Raw genomic sequence first — 23,925 nt, forward strand, 5'->3', positions numbered from 1 at the left:
ACACTTCTCCAGAATGACAGTGTCCATCTAAGGAGAGCATTTGCACACTGAAGTCGGTTACGATGTCGAACTGCAGTCAAGTCAAGACCCTGCTTTTCATGCTGCTGGGACTGTGAAGGCATTCACCGCAGCCTCGAGAACGCACATAGTGTAGCCTACGAATTCGTTGTCTGATAATCTTTTTTTATTTCGCTGTGTAAATTGACTGGATATATTCACTGCATTATTAAGACTAACATTGAGCTTATTAATAATGGACTAATATGCATATGCTTCTAACTTAGGCTATATCTCAAGTCTGTCTTCATTGTTCTGTTACACAATAACGAACCTGGCCTCTCCGCTGCCACTTAAATCTTATGGAGTCACAGGAAAAGCCAGACAACAAAAGGTTGTTGGACATGTATTTCAGCTTATGTTCTTTAGCCTAGTAATAGCCTTTTGGAGGAGAGATGCACGCTTGCTCTTTCATGCTTAATGTAAAATAGGCTACAGTTTTAAGAACGGGCAGGGATTTGGAAAGGAGAAGCCCATATTTCTCTATAGTAGGCCTAACACCGATTACATACTGACAAAATGCACATTATGAGTGGCCTGCTAATGTACCTTTCTGGACCTTCTAAACAGTCGAAAATAGGCCCAAATTGATCCAAGTGCTTGCATAATCAAACCTAGGCTGTAGGTCTATGCAGTTATTTCGGCATGAACCAAAACTGTACGTTTGGGTGGTTATTCAAATTTGTCTACATCACTGCAGTTTACAGCCTTGGACAATAATTGTGTACTCACTTGATAACAAGCCCAGGTAGGTATAATTTTCTTGTTTAAAAATGTAGGCCTAATCCATAGTGGAGCGTTGAGTGCCTGAGAACCACAGAGCCAGCCTTTAGGAACTCATTACAGATCTGCCATTTTATAATCTGTTAACGTTTTTTATTTTGTACTTCAATATTTAGCTTATGAATGGCCTAATATCTAGATAATATTTCGCCTCTTACTTCGGCTACACATCAATAGCCTATCCCATCTGTTCCCGTGTGTAATAGGTTGTAGACCATGCAAGCCTCTCCGGAATAGACCATTCTTCTTCTCATGACATTCCAGGAAATGCTATAGGCTACAAAAGCTATAGAACAGTAATTTTGATCATTTTTATTATAAACCTATTCGGGGAAAGAAGCAGGTTTGTTCTTGTTAATTGCTTAATGTAAAACAGGCCTATGGCATAGAAAATGCATGTTGGGGAAAGTTGAGGAGAGAAAGTGCATTGCTGTGATCACTTTTGGCCAATTAGGATAACGTCGTTGCACTTATGCATTGCAAAAGTTGTACAGGACAGAGAGATGAGCACAGTAAACAAGAAGACCCAAAGGAATTGACAACCATTAGAAAAATGGAAACCACTTGATCAAGGAGGCAATTACATAGGCCTGCTGTAAAAGATGCACAGGCTAAACAGCATTTGTTGTTGAATTTCTACTATCATTTCTACTAAGTTACTATATTTTTCATTATGCCTACATGTACATTGAACTATTATTTGCAGTTATGTAGCCTATAGTTTATCATTATAGTTATCATTATTGTCTTGGTGGATGGCGCTTAACTCTAACAACTAATGTTATCACTGCAGAACTAGTAGGTCTATCTAACGTTAGCAAACTTGAATGAAATAAATATAAAATTACTTATTTTATTATTAAAATTAAAATTATTTATTTATTTATACCCTGTTTTCTCCCCAATTTAATGGTATCCAATTGATAGTTACAGTCTTGTCTCATCACTGCAACTCCCATACGGACTTGGGAGAGGCAAAGGTCAAGAGTCATGCATCCTCCGAAACACAATCCAACCACTGCTTCTTGACACAATGCCCACTTAACCCGGAAACCAGCCGCACCAATGTGTTGGAGGAATCACCATGCACCTGGCTACCGTGTAAGCGTGCACTGCACCTGGCTCACCACAGGAGTCACTAGCGCACGATGGGACAAGGCCACCGTGCCGGCCAAATCCTCACCTAACCCGGACAATGCTGGGTCAATTGTGCAGCCGGCTGCGACAGAGCCTGGACTCGAACCCAGAATCTCTACTGGCACAGCTAGCACTGCGATGCAGTGCCTTAGACCACTGCACCACTCAGGAGGCCATCAATACTTATACACTTGTTTACTTGACTTTTATACTCTATAAATTGAGTTCTTCAAATAATTTACTCTGGCAAATTTGCCACCTTCGGCCTGCAGTAAGGAAGGAAAGCGGAAAGTCGAAATCCATCACTTCCGTTGTTTGGCTGTGCCCATAGCAACGTTCGAAAATGAGGTGGACAGTCAAGTGCAGAATTTGTAAGGAACCATGTTTACCCACAAAACCAGAAGAGTAAAGAGAACAGACAGACACTTTGACCTGTTCATCATGACCAAAGAGCCACCACTTTGGGTCTTGACAGTTGACCTTTGCTGATTTGACCAGGCATGAGGGGTGGAGAAGAGGGGGCAGGGGAGTGCAGGGCAGCCCAGCACTGAGCATCCGTCCTAGGGGCTGACAGGGAGACCTCTTCCCAGCCTATCTGGAGCCCAGCCCAGGGCCCTGACCTTTGGAGGGGGCTGGTGGACCCCAGTCGACCCAGGCACAGGTGACCCTGATGCTGATGACGGTTTAGCTCTGGGAGCTGCTTCACCTTTAACATGGGTCGGTCACCCTGCCATGTCAGGGTAGGTACAGAAGAGCTACAGAGGTCATGCCAGTATGCATTTGGAAAGACCATGGTTACGGCCCCTTCAAGGATTTTAAAGGAAATTACTGTTATATGGAAACTCCTTCTAACTCAGCAGCTCCCAAACTAGGGGTTGCAACCCCTTGCGGGGTCGCCTGATATGAACATGGGGTCACGTGAGAATTTACAAAATCCTGGGAAAAAAATTATATAAAACAAAATATATTATAATAACATCTTTGCACCTCAAAGCATTGTAATGTGGTTAACCTAAAAAAATCTAAATTTAAACTATTCAAATCTAAAATAACAAATTCAACCAGAGAGTATCCTTAGATCATAGGAAAAGGCCGCACTTGACTGTTGCACTTGAATCATTCCCACGGTGAATGGCTCGCTAGGCTATTGTAACGCTCGTCGTCATAAGGAAGAGTGGACCAAAGCGCAGTGTGGAAAGTGTTCATGATCTTTATTGTCAAGAATCACTCAAACAAAAATAGCGAATACAAAAAAACGAAAGCGAACAGTTCCATCAGGCACAAATACTAAATGGAAGAAAACACCCCACAAAACCCAAACGGAAAATGACAACTTATATATGATCCCCAATCAGAGACAACGATAGACAGCTGCCTCTGATTGGGAACCACACTAGGCAAAAACAACGAAGAAATAGAAAACATAGATTCTCCTACCCGAGTCACACCCTGACCTAACCAAACATAGAGAATGAATAAATAAGGATCTCTAAGGTCAGGGCGTGACAGCTATGAAACCAAACACTATTGCAGAGACAGATAATACCGGCTGCAATTGATATGATGAAAACGTGTGGGAGGCAGAGGCACAAACTCACACATTTGTCAGATAACACTGGTAAACAAATAATGTATGCTATTGCTAGCAATCAAGAGGAAACTCACTGAATGACTCAAAAACTCCCCGGCTTATGCTCTCCAAATGGACATCAGCTGTGAGGGCGGCTGTCGCGTAGAGTAGGCCAGGAGGCTAAACTGAAAAGCCTCAATCAAATAAAAAGATGGCTGAGCCGCAAAAGTACTTCTGTGCAAGGGTGTTCATTTACATAGTGAATCTGGAAGAATAACAACAATACTGCCATCATATGTCACGTTGTTCCAATTATTTGCTTTCTTTTTGGAGAGTTTAGACACTTTGCCTTGAGGTGGTCTGTGACTGCTGCGCTTTCTGTGACTCTGTGACTGTCTACTTTTCTACATTTATTTTATTTTTCCTCTTTTTGTTATTTTTCCCATCAGTCTTTGTATTGTTTGATTGAGGCTCAGCATCCTCCGAGCAAAACTGCATCTTGTGAGACAGTTTCTTCATGGGATTTCTCTCCTCTTCCTCCTTGACCACAACATTCTCTGAACCATTTTCAAGGTTTTGGAATTTGTCACTCACCTCCTCACTTATCACTTTACTGTCCGCAGGAATGTCATCCTGTGTGGTTGGATTATTTTGTTGGGCTGATTTCTTTTTATTCTTCTTCCTAGCTGGTTTTTCAATCATTTCATTTTTGACACTACATCCCTCACATACCTTCTCTTGTTTAATAGTTTTTTCATCATCCTCCTCAATGATTTTTTTGTCATCAGCAGCACCTTTGTCTTCCTCTGCTACATTTTCACTCCCATGCTCTTGTGGATCTTCCTGCTCTGTGGTTTCCTCAGTGCAGGCCTCTTTAGACTCAGCACTGGTCTTTGGAGCTGCCTCAGTGATCTCATTGCTGGTGTCCATGGAAATACTTGTCTCAGTCTCTACAGATTCTTCCACAGTCACCTGGTACAAGCTTTCCACCTGTGTTCCTGGCTCAGTCTGGCCATCTGTAGCCCCCACATTTTCGTCTACTCCCTTCTTCTACTCCAGGATATGATGGATCATGGGGATGCCGAAAGACAGCGTCTTACCACTACCTGTCTCAACTGCCCCAACAATGTCCATATGGTCTCTAATAGCAGGTGGCAATGCCAGAGCTTGAATGGCCGTGGGTGATCCGAACCCTAGATTGCTCAGTGCCTTCAACACTTGGTCAGGGACAAACAGATCCTTCCACGCTGTCACATCTGATTCTTGGTCAGAAGCAGTCCCCGCCCATCCATAACATTGATAAGTACAATAAATGTTGCTTAACTTAAACATGAACGCTTGTCTGTATATTCTTTATACCATAACAAACTGTTACTGTCAGGAGGTAAGAATAAAGTGTGTAATGTATGAACTAAGATAGCGAAGTTAACTTAGTGTCGACCCACATTGCTAACGTAGCTGATAACGGAGGGGGGAGTGAGTGTGTGTGTGTTAGTGTACCAAACGCTACCCACGGCCAGTGATGGAATTCTCCGTCACAGCGGCGATGCCCATGCATTGACTTTTGTTCGCTATACATGTCGGGGGATGCTGTAAGGGGTGCGTACTGGTGGCAGAGAAGTCAGACGCAGGAGTGCAAAAACTGTGCAGTTTAATAACAAACAAAAAACACCGTAAAACAGAACAATCAAAGAATGGGTACAAACCCGACACACACCAGGACAGACGTGCACAAGCACTTACAATAAACAATTACCGACAAGGACATGGGGGGGGAACAGAGGGTTAAATACACAACATGTAATTGATGGAATTGGAACCAGGTGTGACGAAGGACAAGACAAAACCAATGGAAAATGAAAAGTAGATCAGCGATGGCTAGGTCGGTGACTTCGACCGCCAAACACCGCCCGAACAAGGAGAGGAGAAGTCGTGACAGTACCCCCCCCCCTCCCCCTTGACACGTGGCTCCAGCTGCGCTTCGACACTGGCCTCGGGGAAGACCTAGAGGACGAGGCGCAGGGCAGTCTGGACAAAGACGGTGTAACTCCTGCAGCATTGAAGGGTCCAACATGTCGTCGACCGGAACCCAGCACCTCTCCTCCGGACCATACCCCTCCCACTCGTTTTGAACGGTTATCTGACTCGGAATTCTAACTCTGGAACTTGGTCCTCTTTCTAGAGCTCCGACCTGAAGATCACTGACGTCATGATTTGACCTCGTATTTTTCCAAGTTCCCAGTTGTCTTTAAAGCACCATAAAACTCATGGTTCCACTTCACCCGCTTATATCAGTGTGAAGCTGGATTCAGTGCTCTCGTCTGCATTAAAACAAAATATCGATCCATTTTGGATGTGACAGCAGAGATGAGGTGAGAACTGTTGACCATGCCCCCTGACTTTAAGGACCTCCTACGCGATATGTTTCAAGCACACCCATCTCATGGTGAAATGGTAAGATGAGTAAGACTTTATGTCAGACTATTTTGCAATTGACTGTCATAGCCCCACATTTAAAGTATGTGATGGTGAGTTGAGAAGACAATCAGAAATACTGGGTTAATATTTTTCAATTGACTACCTTCGCCCCAAATAAAATGTTTAACCTCTCTAGGGTAGGGGGCAGCATTCGGAATTTTGGATGAAAAGTTAAACAAATTAAACGGCCTACTACTCAGAAGATATGATATGCATAAAACTGGTAGATTTGGATAGAAAACACTCTAAAGTTTCCAAAACTGTTAAAATAGTGTCTGTGAGTATAACAGAACTGATTTAGCAGGCGAAAACCTGAGAAAAATCCATTCAGGAAATAGTTTTTTTGTTTGGTTTTGTAGTTTTCTATTCAATGACATTACAGTATCCATTGACTTATGACTCCATTTGCAGTTCCTATGCCTTCCACTAGATGTCAACAGTCTTTAGAAATCGTTTCAGGCTTGTATTCTTATAAATGAGGGAGTAAGACCAGTCTGAACGAGTGGACCCTAACGTGACGCAGAGTTTTTTTCAGGCGCATGTGCATTTCTTTTATATTGACAACGTTATTGTCCGGTTGAAATATTATAAATCATTTAGGCTAAAAAAACAACCTGAGGATTGAATATAAACATTGTTTGACATGTTTCTATGAACTTTACGTATACAATTTGGATTTTTTTGTCTGATTATTTTGACTGCGTTTGAGCCTGTGGATTACTGAAGAAAACACGTTAACAAAACGGAGGTTTTTGGATATAAAGAGACTTCATCGAACAAAAGGAACATTTATTGAGTAAATGAATGTCTTCTGATTGCCACCATATGAAGATCATCAAAAGGTAAGGGATTAATTTTATCTCTATTTCTGAGATTTTGTAATGCTTCTGCTTGGCTGGTTACTGTTTGTAATAATTTGTCAACTGGGCTATGTTCTGGGCTAGGTATGTTCTGGGCTAGGTATGCTTTCGCCGAAAAGCATAGTATAAATATGACACTGTGGTTGGTTTAACAAGAAGTTAATCTTTAAAATGTAAAATATGTTTTGTTTTCTGAATTTTTATAATGAGCATTTCTGTAATTGAATTTGGCGCTCTGCAACCTCACAGGATGTTGGCCAGATGGGACGCTAGCGTCCCACATACCCCAGAGAGCTTAACAATGGCTACATAATTATTCAGATATCAAAATGGGGTCATGGGCCAAAAAAGTTTGGGAAACCCTGCTCAGTGGTTCCCAAACGTTTTATAGTCCCGTACCCCTTCAAACATTCAACCTCCAGCTGCATACCCCCTCTAGCACCAGGGTCAGCGCACTCTCAGCTGTTGTTTTTTGACATTATTGTAAGCCTGCCACACACACACTACACAATACATTTATTAAACATAAGAATGGGTGTGAGTTTTTGTCACAACCCGGCTCGTGGGAAGTGACAAAGAGCTCTTAGAGGACCAGGGTACAAACAATAATATAATAACAATCCATAATTTTGCTCTTTATTTAGTCATCTTACATATAAAACCTTATTTGTTCATCAAAAATTGTGAATAACACACCACAGGTTAATGAGAAGGGTGTACATAACTCTGCAATGTTGGGTTGTATTGGAGAAAGTCTTTAATCATGTTCCACACACAGTCTGTGCCTGTATTTAGTTTTCATGCTAGTGAGGGCCGAGAATCCACTCTCACATAGGTACGTGGTTGCAAAGGGTATCAGTGTCTTAATGTCTTAACAGCGCGATTTGCCAAGGCTGGATACTCTGAGCGCAGCCCGATCCAGAAATCTGGCAGTGGCTTTTGATTAAATTCAATTTTCACAGAACCGCTTGTTGCAATATTGATGAGGCTCTCTTGTTCAGATATTGGTGAGTAGACTGGAAGCAGGGCATGAAAGGGATAACGAATCCAGTTGTTTGTGTCATCCGTTTCCGGAAAGTATAGTACCTGCATAATTGCGCACCCAGCTCACTCAGGCACTACATCACATTTGACATTGTCCGCAAACTTGAGTTCATTTGCACACAAAAAAATCATACAATTGTAATGCTCGTCGTTAAATGAAGACCAAGGTGCAGCGTGGTAGGCGTACATTTTCTTTAATTTCAAATGTTCCACCAAAAACAATAAACAACTCAACGAACGTAAAGCTAGGAGTGCAAAAACATGCAAAACACAAAGACAAGATCCCACAACTGAAGGTGGGAAAAAGGGCTGCCTAAGTATGATCCCCAATCAGAGACAACGATAGACAGCTGCCTCTGAACCATACTCTGTCATGTATTGTCATGTTGTGTCTTTCTGTCCTTTCACCCTGTCTCCCTCTGCTGGTCGTACTAGGTTACCGTTTCTGTCCCTCTTTCCCCCAGCTGTTCCTTGTCTTCTCTGACTACCTCATTCACCCCTTTTCCCACCTGTTCCCTTTTTCCCTCTGATTAGGTCCCTATATCTCTCTCTGTTTCTGCTCCTGTCTTTGTCGGATTCTTGTTTGTGTGTCTCATGCCTGAACCAGACTATCATCGTGTTTGCTGCAACCTTGTCCTGTCCTGTCGGAATCTACCTGTCCATCTGAGCCCACGTGTGTTCATCATTAAAGAAACTCTGTTTGTTAATTCGCTTTTGGGTCCTCATTCACGCACCTGACAGAAGAATCCGACCAAGAATGGACCCAGCGACTTCGGATCCTCTCCACTCAGCCGTCGAGATCCAGGGAGCGATGCTAGGCAGACACGAGCAGGAATTGTCTGCTGCTCGACATGCCGTTGAGACCCTGGCCACCCAAGTCTCCAACCTCACAGAACAGGTTCACCATCTCCGCCTCGATCCACCGGCCACTTCCAGGGCTTTCGAATCTCCGGAGCCCAGAATCAATAACCCGCCGTGTTACTCTGGGGAGCCCACTGAATGCCGCTCGTTCCTCACCCAGTGTGATATTGTGTTTTCTCTCCAGCCCAACACTTACGCCAGGAGCACTGCTCGTGTCGCCTACGTCATATCTCTCCTTACTGGACGGGCTCGTGAGTGGGGCACGGCAATCTGGGAGGCAAGGGCTGAGTGTACTAACCAGTATCAGGACTTTAAGGAGGAGATGATACGGGTTTTTGATCGATCTGTTTTTGGGGAGGAGGCTTCCAGGGCCCTGTCTTCCCTATGTCAAGGCAATCGATCCATAACAGACTACTCTATTGAGTTTCGCACTCTTGCTGCCTCCAGTGGCTGGAACGAGCCGGCTTTGCTCGCTCGTCTTCTGGAGGGTCTCCGCGCAGAGGTAAAGGATGAGATTCTCTCCCGGGAGGTTCCTTCCAGCGTGGATTCCTTGATTGAACTCGCTATTCGCATTGAGCGACGGGTTGATCTTCGTCACCGAGCTCGTGGAAAGGAGCTCGCGTTCTCCGTTGCCCCCCTCTCCGCATCACTACCATCTTCCTCTGCCGGCTCGGGAGCTGAGCCTATGCAGCTGGGAGGTATCCGCATCTCGACTAAGGAGAGGGAACGGAGAATCACCAACCGCCTCTGTCTCTATTGCGGTTCTGCTGGTCATTTTGTCACTTCATGTCCAGTAAAAGCCAGAGCTCATCAGTAAGCGGAGGGCTACTGGTGAGCGCTACTACTCCTGTCTCTCCTTCAAGATCCTGCACTACCTTGTCGGTCCATCTACGCTGGACCGGTTCGTCAGCTTCCTGCAGTGCCTTAATAGACTCTGGGGCGGAGGGCTGTTTTATGGACGAGACCTGGGCTCGGGAACATGACATTCCTCTCAGACAGTTAAGGGAGTCCACGGCCTTGTTCGCCCTGGATGGTAGTCCTCTCCCCAGGATTCAGCGTGAGACGCTACCTTTAACCCTCACTGTTTCTGGTAATCATAGCGAAACCATTTCTTTTTTAATTTTTCGTTCACCTTTTACACCTGTTGTTTTGGGCCATCCCTGGCTAGTTTGTCATAATCCTTCCATTAATTGGTCTAGTAATTCTATCCTCTCCTGGAACGTCTCTTGTCATGTGAAATGTTTAATGTCTGCTATCCCTCCTGTTTCCTCTGTCTCTTCTTCACAGGAGGAGCCTGGTGATTTGACAGGGGTGCCGGAGGAATATCACGATCTGCGCACGGTGTTCAGTCGGTCCAGGGCCACCTCTCTTCCTCCACACCGGTCGTATGATTGTAGTATTGATCTCCTTCCGGGAACCACTCCCCCCCGGGGTAGACTATACTCTCTGTCGGCTCCCGAACGTAAGGCTCTCGAGGATTATTTGTCTGTAGCTCTTGACGCCGGTACCATAGTCCCCTCCTCCTCTCCCGCCGGAGCGGGGTTTTTTTTTGTCAAGAAGAAGGACGGGTCTCTGCGCCCCTGCATAGATTATCGAGGGCTGAATGACATAACAGTGAAGAATCGTTATCCGCTTCCTCTTATGTCTTCAGCCTTCGAGATCCTGCAGGGAGCCAGGTTTTTCACTAAGTTGGACCTTCGTAACGCTTACCATCTCGTGCGCATCAGGGAGGGGGACGAGTGGAAGACGGCGTTTAACACTCCGGTAGGGCACTTTGAATACCGGGTTCTTCCTTTCGGCCTCGCTAACGCTCCAGCTGTCTTTCAGGCATTAGTCAATGATGTCCTGAGAGACATGCTGAACATCTTTGTTTTCGTTTACCTTGACGATATCCTGATTTTTTCACCGTCACTCCAGATTCATGTTCAGCACGTTCGACGTGTCCTCCAGCGCCTTTTAGAGAATTGTCTTTTTGTGAAGGCTGAGAAGTGCACTTTTCATGCCTCCTCCGTCACATTTCTCGGTTCTGTTATTTCCGCTGAAGGCATTAAGATGGATCCCGCTAAGGTCCAAGCTGTCATTGATTGGCCCGCCCCTAAGTCACGCGTCGAGCTGCAGCGCTTTCTCGGCTTCGCGAACTTCTATCGTCGTTTCATCCGTAATTTCGGTCAGGTGGCAGCTCCTCTCACAGCCCTTACTTCTGTCAAGACGTGCTTTAAGTGGTCCGTTTCCGCCCAGGGAGCTTTTGATCTCCTCAAGAATCGTTTTACATCCGCTCCTATCCTTGTTACACCTGACGTCTCTAGACAGTTCGTTGTCGAGGTTGACGCGTCAGAGGTGGGCGTGGGAGCCATTCTTTCTCAGCGCTCCCTCTCTGACGACAAGGTCCACCCATGCGCGTATTTTTCTCATCGCCTGTCGCCGTCGGAACGTAACTATGATGTGGGAAACCGCGAACTGCTCGCCATCCGGTTAGCCCTAGGCGAATGGCGACAGTGGTTGGAGGGGGCGACCGTTCCTTTTGTCGTTTGGACTGACCATAGGAACCTTGAGTACATCCGTTCTGCCAAACGACTTAATGCGCGTCAGGCGCGTTGGGCGCTGTTTTTCGCTCGTTTCGAGTTCGTGATTTCTTATCGTCCGGGCTCTAAGAACACCAAGCCTGATGCTTTATCTCGTCTCTTCAGTTCTTCAGTAGCCTCCACTGACCCCGAGGGGATTCTCCCTGAGGGGCGTGTTGTCGGGTTGACTGTCTGGGGAATTGAGAGGCAGGTAAAGCAAGCGCTCACTCACACTCCGTCGCCGCGCGCTTGTCCTAGGAACCTTCTTTTCGTTCCCGTTCCTACTCGTCTGGCCGTTCTTCAGTGGGCTCACTCTGCCAAGTTAGCCGGCCACCCTGGCGTTCGGGGTACGCTTGCTTCCATTCGCCAGCGTTTTTGGTGGCCCACCCGGGAGCATGACACGCGTCGTTTCGTGGCTGCTTGTTCGGTCTGCGCGCAGACTAAGTCCGGTAACTCCCCTCCTGCCGGCCGTCTCAGGCCGCTTCCCATTCCCTCTCGACCGTGGTCTCACATCGCCTTAGATTTTGTCACCGGACTGCCTTCGTCAGCGGGGAAGACTGTTATTCTTACGGTTGTCGATAGGTTCTCTAAGGCGGCTCATTTCATTCCCCTTGCTAAGCTTCCTTCTGCTAAAGAGACGGCACAAATCATCATCGAGAATGTTTTCAGAATTCATGGCCTTCCGTCAGACGTCGTTTCGGACAGAGGTCCGCAATTCACGTCTCAATTTTGGAGGGAGTTTTGCCGTTTGATTGGGGCTTCCGTCAGTCTCTCTTCCGGCTTTCACCCCCAGTCTAACGGTCAAGCAGAACGGGCCAATCAGACTATTGGTCGCATCTTACGCAGTCTTTCTTTTCGCAACCCTGCGTCTTGGTCAGAACAGCTCCCCTGGGCAGAATACGCCCACAACTCGCTTCCTTCGTCTGCGACCGGGCTATCTCCTTTTCAGAGTAGCCTCGGGTACCAGCCTCCGCTGTTCTCATCTCAGTTCGCCGAGTCCAGCGTCCCCTCCGCTCAGGCTTTTGTCCAACGTTGCGAGCGCACCTGGAAGAGGGTCAGGTCTGCACTTTGCCGTTATAGGACGCAGACTGTGAGGGCTGCTAATAAGCGTAGAACTAAGAGTCCTAGATATTGTCGCGGTCAGAGAGTTTGGCTCTCCACTCAGAACCTTCCCCTTAAGACGGCTTCTCGCAAGTTGACCCCGCGGTTCATTGGTCCGTTCCGTATTTCTCGGGTCATTAATCCTGTCGCAGTTCGACTTCTTCTTCCGCGATACCTTCGTCGCGTCCACCCGGTCTTCCATGTCTCCTGTATCAAGCCCGTTCTTCGCGCCCCCGCTCGTCTTCCCCCCCCCCCCCCCCATCCTTGTCGAGGGCGCACCCATCTACAGGGTCCGTAGGATTTTGGACATGCGTCCTCGGGGCCGTGGTCACCAGTACCTCGTAGATTGGGAGGGGTACGGTCCTGAGGAGAGGAGTTGGGTTCCCTCTCGGGACGTGCTGGACCGTGCGCTGATCGAGGATTTCCTCCGTTGCCGCCAGGTTTCCTCCTCGAGTGCGCCAGGAGGCGCTCGGTGAGTGGGGGGGTACTGTCATGTATTGTCATGTTGTGTCTTTCTGTGCTTTCACCCTGTCTCCCTCTGCTGGTCGTACTAGGTTACCGTTTCTGTCCCTCTTTCCCCCAGCTGTTCCTTGTCTTCTCTGACTACCTCATTCACCCCTTTTCCCACCTGTTCCCTTTTTCCCTCTGATTAGGTCCCTATATCTCTCTCTGTTTCTGCTCCTGTCTTTGTCGGATTCTTGTTTGTGTGTCTCATGCCTGAACCAGACTATCATCGTGTTTGCTGCAACCTTGTCCTGTCCTGTCGGAATCTACCTGTCCATCTGAGCCCACGTGTGTTCATCATTAAAGAAACTCTGTTTGTTAATTCGCTTTTGGGTCCTCATTCACGCACCTGACATACTCGGCCAACAAAGAAATGTAAACATAGATTTCCCACCCTAGTCACACCCTGACCTAGAGGGCGTGACAACAATGATGGAAAGACCTGTGTGTTGTCCTTGTTAATGCAGACAAAAAAAGCTCCAACTTCTTAAACATAGCCTCAATGTTGTCCTGCACATTGAATGTAGTTGCGGAGAGTCCCTGTAATCCTAGATTCAGATCATTCAGGCGAGAAAAAACATCACCTGGACAGTCCAGTCTTGTGAGAAACTCGTCATCAGGAAAGCGGTCAGACAAGGGAAAATGATGGTCAGTAAAGAAAACTTTAAGCTAGTCTCTCAATTTAAAAAAATGTGTCAATACTTTGCCCCTTGATAACCAGTGCACTTCTGTAAGTTGTAAAAGCGTTACATGTTCGCTGCCCATATCATTGCATAATGCAGAAAATACACGAGAGTTCAGGGGCCTTGCTTTAACAAAGTTAACCATTTTCACTGTTGTGTCTTAAACATCTTTCAAGCTATTAGATATTTCCTTGGTAGCAAGAACCTCTCGTGGATGCTGCAGTGTACCCAAGTGGCGTCTGTAGCAACTGCTTGCATGTGCGTTACCATGGCATTATGTCTCCCTGTCATGTCTTTTGCGCCTTCAGTACAGATACCAACATATCTTGACCACCAAAGTTCATTTGATGTAACAAAGCTGTCCAGTAATTTAAAAATGTCCTCTCATGTTGTCCTGGTTTCCAGAAGAGGATGTCTTCCTTAATTTACCTCCCATAAACGTAACGGACATATACCTGGAGCTGTGCCATGCCTGCCATGTCTTTTGACTCATCCAGCTGTAATGTATATAATTCATTGGCTTGTATGAAAAGCAGTAATTGTTTCAAAACATCTCCTGCCATGTCACTGATGTGTCGTGAAACAGTGTTGTTTGATAAAGGCATTGTCTGTATAGTTTTTTTGGCCTTTTCCCCCAGCATTGTCCCAGCCATATCTGCTTCAGCAGGATGAATTAAGTCCTCCACAATGGTATGGGGCTTGCCTGTCCTAGCTACTTGGTAGCTCACCATATAAGACGCTTGTAGCCCCTTCTTATTAATGGTTGCTTTTATACATGTCTTACTACTCAAACGTTGTCTTTATTCTCGCTCAAAAAACTCCTGTGGTTTATTTTTCAAATGGTCATGTTTAGTTTCTAAATGTCTGCACAAGAGTGAAGGTTTCCAGCAAGAGAGTAACGGTTAATGTGATTGGATGTTAATTATTTGACTTGGCTACCGGTATTTAAAAATATATATATATTTCACCTTTATTTAACCAGGTAGGCTAGTTGAGAACAAGTTCTCATTTGCAACTGCGACCTGGCCAAGATAAAGCATAGCAGTGTGAACAGACAACAACACAGAGTAAATAATAAACAATAAACATGTCAATAACATTTTTATCTATATACATTGTGTGCAAAAGGCATGAGGAGGTAGGCAATAAATAGGCCATAGGAGTGAATAATTACAATTTAGCAGATTAACACTGGAGGGATAAATGATCAGATGAACATGTGCAGGTAGAGATACTGGTGTGCAAAAGAGCAGAAAAGTAAATAAAATAAAAACAGTATGGGGATGAGGTAGGTCAATTGGGTGGGCTATATACCGATGGACTATGTACAGCTGCAGCGATCTGTTAGCTGCTCAGATAGCAGATGTTTAAAGTTGGTGAGGGAGATAAAAAAAAAGATTTTTGCAATTCGTTCCAGTCGCAGGTAGCAGAGAACCGTAAGGAAAGGCGCCCAAATGAGGTTTTGGATTTAGGGATGATCAGTGAGATACACCTGCTGGAGCTCGTGCTACGGGTGGGTGTTGCCATCGTGACCAGTGAACTGAGATAAGGCGGAGCTTTACCTAGCATAGACTTATAGATGACCTGGAGCCAGTGGGTCTGGCGACGAACATGTAGCGAGGTTCCAGTTGACTAGAGCATACAGGTCGCGGTGGTGGGTGGTATAAGGTGCTTTAGCAACAAAACGGATGGCACTGTGATAAACTGCATCCAGTTTGAGTAGAGTATTGAAAGCTATTTTGTAGATGACATCGCCGAAGTTGAGGATCGGTAGGATAGTCAGTTTTACTAGGGTAAGTTTTGCGTGAGTGAAGGAAGCTTTGTTGCGAAATAGAAAGCCGACTCTAGATTTGATTTTGGATTGGAGATGTTTGATATGAGTCTGGAAGGAGAGTTTGCAGTCTAGCCAGACACCTAGGTACTTATAGATGTCCACATATTCTAGGTCGGAACCATCCAGGGTGGTGATGCTAGTCGTGCGTGCAGGTGCAGGCAGCGAACGGTTGAAAAGCATGCATTTGGTTTTACTAGCGTTTAAGAGCAGTTGGAGGCCACGGAAGGAGTGTTGTATGGCATTGAAGCTCGTTTGGAGGTTAGATAGCACAGTGTCCAAGGAAGGGCCAGAAGTATATAGCATGGTGTCGTCTGCGTAGAGGTGGATCAGGGAATCGCCCGCAGCAAGAGCAACGTCATTGATATATACAGAGAAAAGAGTCGGCCCGTGAATTGAGCCCTGTGGTACCCCCATAGAGACTGCCAGAGGTCTGGACAACATGCCCTCCGATTTGCCACACTGAACTCTGTCTGCAAAGTAGTTGGTGAACCAAGCAAGGCAGTCATTAGAAAAACCGAGGCTATTGAGTCTGCTGATAAGAATATGGTGATTGACAGAGTCGAAAGCCTTGGCCAGGTCGATGAAGACGGCTGCACAGTACTGTATTTTATCGATGGCGGTTATGATATCGTTTAGTACCTTGAGCGTGGCTGACGTGCACCCGTGACCGGCTCGGAAACCGGATTGCACAGCGAAGAAGGTACGGTGGGATTCGAGATGGTCAGTGATCTGTTTGTTGACTTGGCTTTCGAAGACCTTAGATAGGCAGGGCAGGATGGATATAGGTCTGTAACAGTTTGGGTCCAGGGTGTCTCCCCCTTTAAAGAGGGGGATGACCGTGGCAGCTTTCCAATCCTTGGGGATCTCAGATGATACGAAGGAGAGGTTGAACAGGCTGGTAATAGGGGTTGCGACAATGGCGGCGGACAGTTTCAGAAATAGAGGGTCCAGATTGTCAAGCCCAGCTGATTGTATGGGTCCAGGTTTTGCAGCTCTTTCAGAACATCTGCTATCTGGATTTGGGTAAAGGAGAAGCTGGGGAGGCGTGGGCGGAGCTGTTGGCCGAGGTTGGAGTAGCCAGCCGTTGAGAAATGCTTGTTGAAGTTTTCGATTATCACAGATTTATCGGTGGTGACCGTGTTACCTACCCTCAGTGCAGTGGGCGCTGGGAGGAGGTGCTCTTGTTCTCCATGGACTTTACAGTGTCCCAGAACTTTTTGTAGTTAGAGCTACAGGATGCAAATTTCTGCTTGAAAAAGCTGGCCTTTGCGTGTATTGGTTCCCGACTTCCCTGAACAGTTGCATATCGCGGGGACTATTCGATGCTATTGCAGTCCGCCACAGGATGTTTTTTTGCTGGTCGAGGGCAGTCAGGTCTGGAGTAAATGTTTTTATTTTACCTTTATTTAACTAGGCAAGTCAGTTAAGAATAAATTCTTATTTTCAATGACGGCCTAGGAGCAGTGGGTTAACTGCCTGTTCAGGGGCAGAACGACAGATTTGCACCTTGTCAGCTCGGGGGTTTGAACTTGCAACCTTCTGGTTACTAGTCCAACACTCTAACCACTAGGCTACCCTGCCGCCCCACGGAGTGAACCAAGGGCTATATCTGTTCTGCATTTTTTGAACGGAGCATTCTTGTCTAAGATGGTGAGGAAGTTACTTTTAAAGAATGACCAGGCATCCTTAACTGACGGGATGAGGTCAATATCCTTCCAGGATACCCGGGACAGGTCGATTAGAAAGGCCTGCTCGCAGAAGTGTTTTAGGGAGCGTTTGACAGTGATGAGGGGTGGTCGTTTGACCGCGGACCCATAGCGGATACAGGCAATGAGGCAGTGATCGCTGAGATCCTGATTGAAGACAGCAGAGGTGTATTTGGAGGGCAAGTTGGTCAGGATAATGTCAATTAGGGTGCCCATGTTTATGGATTTAGGGTTGTACCTGGTGGGTTCCTTGATGATTTGTGTGAGATTGAGGGCATCTAGCTTAGATTGTAGGACTGCTGGGGTGTTAAGCATATCCCAGATTAGGTCACCTAACAGAACAAACTCTGAAGCTAGATGGCGGGAGATCAATTCACAGATGGTGTCCAGGGCACAGCTGGGAGCTGAGGGGGGTCGGTAGCAGGCGGCAACAATTTGACATTGTGTTGTTTTTTCGCTGAACACTAGATGGTTTAATTTTCTTTTTGGCAGTGAAACAAGGCTACTCAGCCGAGATAAAAAGCTCACCAAATTGTATGGCCCCATTGGAAAATATAAATGTGCTGTTTGAAAAATGTGAATATAAAAAATGTGATATATATATATATATATATATATATATATATATACACAGTATATCACAAAAGTGAGTACACCCCTCACATTTCTGTAAATATTTGAGTATATCTTTTCATGTGACAACACTGAAGAAATTACACTTTGCTACAATGTAAATTAGTGAGTGTACAGCTTGTATAACAGTGTAAATTTGCTGTCCCCTCAAAATAACTCAACACACAGCCGATAATGTCTAAACCGCTGGCAACAAAAGTGAGTACACCCCTAAGTGAAAATGTCCAAATTGTGCCCAAAGTGTCAATATTTTGTGTGGCCACCATCATTTTCCAGCACTGCCTTAACCATCTTGGGCATGGAGTTCACCAGAGCTTCACAGGTTGCCACTGGAGTCCTCTTCCACTCCTCCATGACGACATCACAGAGCTGGTGGATGTTAGAGACCTTGCACTCCTCCACCTTACATTTGAGGATGCCCCACAGATGCTCAATAGGGTTTAGGTCTGGAGACATGCTTGGACAGTCCATCACCTTTTCCCTCAGCTTTTTTAGCAAGGCAGTTTGGGGTCGTTATCATGTTGGAATTACTGCCCTGCGGCCCAAGGGAGGGGATCATGCTCTGCTTCAGTATGTCACAGTCATGTTGGCATTCATGGTTCCCTCAATGAACTGTAGCTCCCCAGTGCCGGCAGCACTCATGCAGCCCCAGACCATGACACTCCCACCACCATGCTTGAATGTAGGCAAGACACACTTGTCTTTGTACTCCTCACCTTGTTGCCGCCACACACTTGACACCATCTGAACCAAATAAGTTTATCTTGGTCTCATCAGACGACAGGACATGGTTCCAGTAATCCATGTCCTTAGTCTGCTTGTCTTCAGCAAACTGTTTGCGGGTATTCTTGTGCATCATCTTTAGAAGAGGCTTCCTTCTGGGACGACAGCCATGCAGACCAATTTGATGCAGTGTACGGCGTATGGTCTGAGCACTGACAGGCTGACCCCCCACCCCTTCAACATCTGCAGCAATGCTGGCAGCACTCATATGTCTATTTCCCAAAGACAACCTCTGGATATGACGCTGAGCACGTGCACTCAACTTCTTTGGTCGACCATGGCGAGGCCTGTTCTGAGTGGAACCTGACGAGTTAAACCGCTGTATGGTCTTGGCCACCGTGCTGCAGCTCAGTTTCAGGGTCTTGGCAATCTTCTTATAGTCCAGGCCATCTTTATGTAGAGCAACAATTCTTTTTTTCAGATCCTCAGAGAGTTCTTTGCCATGAAGTGCCATGTTGAACTTCCAGTGACTAGTCAGTATGAAGGAGTGTGAGAGCGATGGCACTGTCACACCCTGACCATAGTTTGCTTTGTATGTTTTGTTTGGTCAGAGTGTGATCTGAGTGGGCATTCTATGTTGGATGTCTAGTTTGTCTGTTTCTGTGTTTGGCCTGATATGGTTCTCAACCAGAGGCAGGTGTTAGTCATTGTCTCTGATTGGGAGCCATATTTAGGTAGCCTGTTTTGTCATTGTGGGTGTGGGTGATTGTCTATGTTAGTTGCTTGTGTCAGCACAGTTCTCATTATAGCTTCACGGTCGTTATTCGTTTATTGTTTTGTATAGTTTGTATTCAGTGTTCAGTGCTTTCATTAATTAAAAAATCCTTATGAACACATACGACGCTGCACTTTGGTCCGCTCCTGACGACGATCGTGACAGAATCACCCACCACAACAGGACCAAGCGGTGTGGTGACAGGCAACGGCAGCAGGAGCAGTGCAAGGAGGACTGGACATGGGAGGACGAGTTGGACGGTAAAGGACCCTGGGCACAGCCAGGAGAATATCGCCGCCCCAAAGAAGAGCTGGAGGCGGCGAAGGCGGAGAGGCGCTGGTATGAGGAGGCATCACGGCGGCGTGGATGGAAGCCCGAGAGTCAGCCCCAAAAATGTATTGGGGGGGCACACAGGAAATGTGGCGAAGCCAGGTAGGAGACCTGCGCCATCTTCCTGTGCTTACCGGAGGGCGAGAGAGACCGGGCAGGCACCGTGTTGTGTCCCCAGTGCATCGGCCGGGCTAGAGTGGGCATCGAGCCAGGTGCCATGAAGCCGGCTCTACGCATCTGGTCTCCAGTGCGTCTCCTTGGGCCAGCATACACGGCACCAGCTTTACGCATGGTGTCCCCGGTTCGCCTGCATAGCCCAGTGCGGGCTATTCCACCTCGCCGTACTGGCAGGGCGACCGGGAGCATTCATCCAGGTAAGGTTGGGCAGGCTCGGTGCTTAAGAGCTCCAGTGCGCCTGCACGGTCCGGTCTATCCAGTACCACCTCCACGCACCAGCCCTCCGGTGGCAGCTCCCCACATCAGGCTTCCTGTGCGTGTCTTCGGCCCAGTACCACCAGCGCCGGCGCCACGCCTCGCCTGTCCAGCGCTGCTAGAGCCTTCCTCCTCTCCAGCCCCTACAGGTGTTCCCGTCTGTCCAGAGCCGCCGGAGTCTCCCGTCTGTCCAGAGTCGCCAGAGTCTCCCGTCTGTCCAGAGTCGCCAGAGTCTCCCGTCTGTCCAGAGTCGCCAGAGTCTCCCGTCTGTCCAGAGTCTCCCGTCTGTCCAGAGTCTCCCGTCTGTCCAGAGTCTCCCGTCTGTCCAGAGTCGCCAGAGTCTCCCGTCTGTCCATAGTCGCCAGAGTCTCCCGTCTGTCCATAGTCGCCAGAGTCTCCCGTCTGTCCAGAGTCGCCAGAGTCTCCCGTCTGTCCAGAGTCGCCAGAGTCTCCCGTCTGTCCAGAGTCGCCAGAGTCTCCCGTCTGTCCAGAGTCGCCAGAGTCTCCCGTCTGCCCAGAGTCTCCCGTCTGCCCAGAGCCGCCAGAGTCTCCCGTCTGCCCAGAGCCGCCAGAGTCTCCCGTCTGCCCAGAGCCGCCAGAGTCTCCCGTCTGCCCAGAGCCGCCAGAGTCTCCCGTCTGTCCAGAGTCTCCCGTCTGTCCAGAGTCTCCCGTCTGTCCAGAGTCTCCCGTCTGTCCAGAGTCTCCAGTCTGTCATGTAGGTACTGTTTACATTTACTTCTTAATTAATTTTAACTACATCAATCAAATTCATTACAATATGTACAAATCAGTTCAAATGATTGTCTCTCAACTTGGGACAGAATTGTAAGAGGATTCATACCTTAGATCATAAAACATATTTTCATTTACATGTGTTCAATGTCGCTCTATAAGTGCAAGTTTATTTTTTGTCCTACAACAACATTTCAAGCATCACTACTGCCCATTTGAAATGTTTTCCCAAATAATCCTGTATCAACAATCAACATCACTTCTTCATTCCCCCACTTTTATTTAAGGTGCTAAGCTTAGTTATCTTTTGGGGGAGATGGCGGTGGTGTTTTGAGAGGATATTAGTGGTGAGAGTTCTTGCCTGGACAGTGAGAGTCATAGGGAGTGCATGAACAAAAGTGTGTTGTCTTCAGGAGGGCTTTCAGGAGCAATGCAAGCTGGGAAATTTAGCTTCTCAGGAGAGGTTTAGGAGTCTGTTGCTGTCAGGGGGCTTGGCGGACATTGTGGCACCCCTAGTCGCTGAATGGACAGGGGCTTCTTGGAGTTTTTGTTGGAGGAGGGGGGGAAGTCAGTGAAGACCGCGAGGGGACGTCCATCAGTGCAAAGTAGCACGCTGGAGTCAGCCTCACACTTGGTGGTCCTGCCTGGCCAGAGACCCTCCGCCTGGCTTGGCCTCAACCCCAACCCCCCTGGTGACAGGACCTCCGTCTTCACCACCTGCACCCCAGCCTGACTCATCTTGATCAGCACGTCCAGCGATTGCTTTCGACGCTCTAATGAAGCCTTCATCGCTTCCTTCCTCATCTCATTCTCATCTTCCTCCTCCTCCGCTTCCTCCTCCTCTGCCTCCTCATCGTCTTCCTCAGTCTCCGTGGTGATGTCGTCTTTAAGTGAGGCTCCCACGAGGCCCTGGTAACCGGCCGCGACCACCTCAGTCACCACGGGTTGTTCCTTCTTGATGGAGAGATCCAGGGGTCCTTCCGTCTGACGGGCTGTCCTCTCCAGTGCATGGTGAATGTGGGAGAGCTCACTGCGGATCTTGTTCAGGTGTTCCCATAGGTGTCCCTGAGCGATGAGGTCCTCTTTCTCCAGGTGGGAGATCTTGCATTCGGCATCCTGGTACTCCTGTAGAGCGTTGGAAAGTTTGCTGAGGAGGGCAGCAGCTGATTCTGATTTTGAGGATGCCTCGCCCGTCCCTTGACCGATGGTAGAGTCCTGGCTGCTGGTTCTTCTACAATTCGGAGGAGAGGGCGATTCACTGACACGGCTCACGGGGTTATTTGTGCAGCACTGCTCCGATGGCCGTGACTGAGACTGAGCATTTGTAAAACTATGGAGAGACCACAGAAGAGAAGAATGTATTATGGAAATCAGAGATTTCAGAGAGGAAAATACGAAGTCAATTACGAATAATATGAAAAATGTATAGTGAAATTATATTTATAAAAGTAAGATCTTACCTGCTGTGGAGGAAGAGCTTTTCTGTTGCCATGGAGAAGGGTATGGTATTCTGAATGTTCTTGAGTAGATCCAGGGTGAACCCGAGGGCTGGCCTCTTCTCTGCAGGGGACTCGTCGGTCCCCAAGAGGGCTCCTGTTCTCTTGAGGCCCCATCCTGGTTTCCCCTCCTTGGCTGCAGCCTGGAGCTTGTCCCCTGTCCTGTAGGAAGGGTCTGGTGATGCTGTAGGGGATGAGGTGGTGGTGGTACCTGGCCTCAGAGCAGGCACCTTCCACAAGTTGACTTTGGGCTGGTAACTGGGGTTGGGCTCCAGGCCATTCGCAGAGGTTTTGAGAACCTTGTTGACATCGCTCTTAGTGGAGGCTGCTCCAAAGGCATGCTCGCAGAGGAATGGGTAGTAGAAGCGGGACGGCAGGAGGGTCCGGTTGATGGGGTGGTGCACACCGGATGCCGGGTGCAAGAGCTGAGTGGCTGATGCCAGGAAGGGGAGCTGGGCTAGCTGCGCTTGGGTCGGTACGGTTATATTGGTGTCAGCAGTGGGGATTGCATTCATGTAGGAGATGAGGCTGGGGCTCAAGGGGTATCCCACCCCAAGGATAGACCGGTTGAGTTCTGTGGGGTCCTGGTAGTCCACCAGGCCGGGTGGAGGCGGGTAGCATGGGATGGAGTCGCTCACTCTGGGCTGGGTGCCCTCGGCCATGGTGTGGCTGGTGGCAAGCAGGCGCCACTGCTCCGACAGCAGGTCAGGCGCAGTCAGGAACGTCTTGGACAGCTTGTAGTGCTTTAGCTGGTTCTCCACCGAGTGTGCTCTCAAGAGCTGATCCTCCAGGGAGAACACATCAGTCATCAGCAGCTCCGGCTCAGGACGCTTACTGGTTCTCTTGGCTGTGCCTTCTGAGTCCCTGTTGGAGCTCTCTCTGGTCATCTCAGTGACTTCAGCCCCTTGTCCGCTCTCCTCCTCCTCTCCTCCCGGGCTCTCCCCTTCCTCCTCCATGTCTTGATGCTGCCGGGGCCTCTCCTCATTCCCTGTAGTTGGCTCGGGCTCCTCTTTCCCAGCTGTGGTCCGGAGAGAGTGGGCTTGCTGGAGGGGCCGGAGCTGGTCCAGGTGTAGAAGGTTGCCCTTCTTGTATGGCCAGTCGGACTCGATTAACAGAGACAGGGAGTTCTTACAGAGGCTGTACTTCATGTGGTTGTACAGATGGGACTTCTCCATGCAGGTGAAGGGGCACTGAAAGCACTTATAGTTGTAAGGTTTGCCCCATGGCCGTGGGATGTAGTGGGGCTTCTTGGGCTTGCGTTCCTTGTGCTTGCACGTGTGGTCCTCCTTGGACATGATGGGGAATAATTATGTCCTCACAATGCAGGTTATTCTGAGGAGAAGGTGTGTAAAAGTATTGGAGAGATGAGGCTGTAGGGATGCAGGCTCTCGTTCTTTCTCGGGCTAGATGTAGTACACTTCTTTAGCCTTTATTTACATTACTTTAAAGATTCTTTAACCTGGGATCCAGGTGGGTAGGAGCTGTGGAATACAAGATACATATATTGGTATATTATAACATAAAAATTAAATGTTCAGGGATGAGTATTAACATAAATTAAAGAATCGTGTCATACAGTCAATCGAAAGTCAATCGAAAAAAATGTTGGCCAATAATTTTTTTGT

The 23,925-nt window shown here is 47.6% G+C and overlaps 1 protein-coding gene across 1 annotated transcript; it reads right to left on the reverse strand.

Annotated features, from left to right (window-relative positions):
* Positions 1-21,062: 21,062 nt before the first annotated feature.
* LOC139377442 (proline-rich protein 35-like) lies at positions 21,063-23,595 on the reverse strand. Its single transcript, XM_071120471.1, has 2 exons — positions 22,265-23,595; positions 21,063-22,134 (listed from the first exon to the last, which is right to left on the reverse strand). Exons 1-2 carry the CDS (start codon positions 23,593-23,595, stop codon positions 21,270-21,272), a joined length of 2,196 nt encoding a protein of 731 aa, XP_070976572.1. The 3' UTR covers positions 21,063-21,269.
* Positions 23,596-23,925: the final 330 nt, after the last annotated feature.

Source organism: Oncorhynchus clarkii, chromosome 20 (assembly GCF_045791955.1).
Source record: "Oncorhynchus clarkii lewisi isolate Uvic-CL-2024 chromosome 20, UVic_Ocla_1.0, whole genome shotgun sequence".
Classification (NCBI taxonomy): domain Eukaryota; kingdom Metazoa; phylum Chordata; class Actinopteri; order Salmoniformes; family Salmonidae; genus Oncorhynchus; species Oncorhynchus clarkii.

Bases quoted from the DNA above. Each gene is read 5' to 3' on its own strand.
- LOC139377442 (XM_071120471.1), bottom strand. From the start codon at position 23,595: ATGTCCAAGGAGGACCACACGTGCAAGCACAAGGAACGCAAGCCCAAG. The intron at 22,135-22,264 runs GTAAGATCTTAC...GTCTCTCCATAG, and splicing joins AAGCTCTTCCTCCACAGCAG to TTTTACAAATGCTCAGTCTC.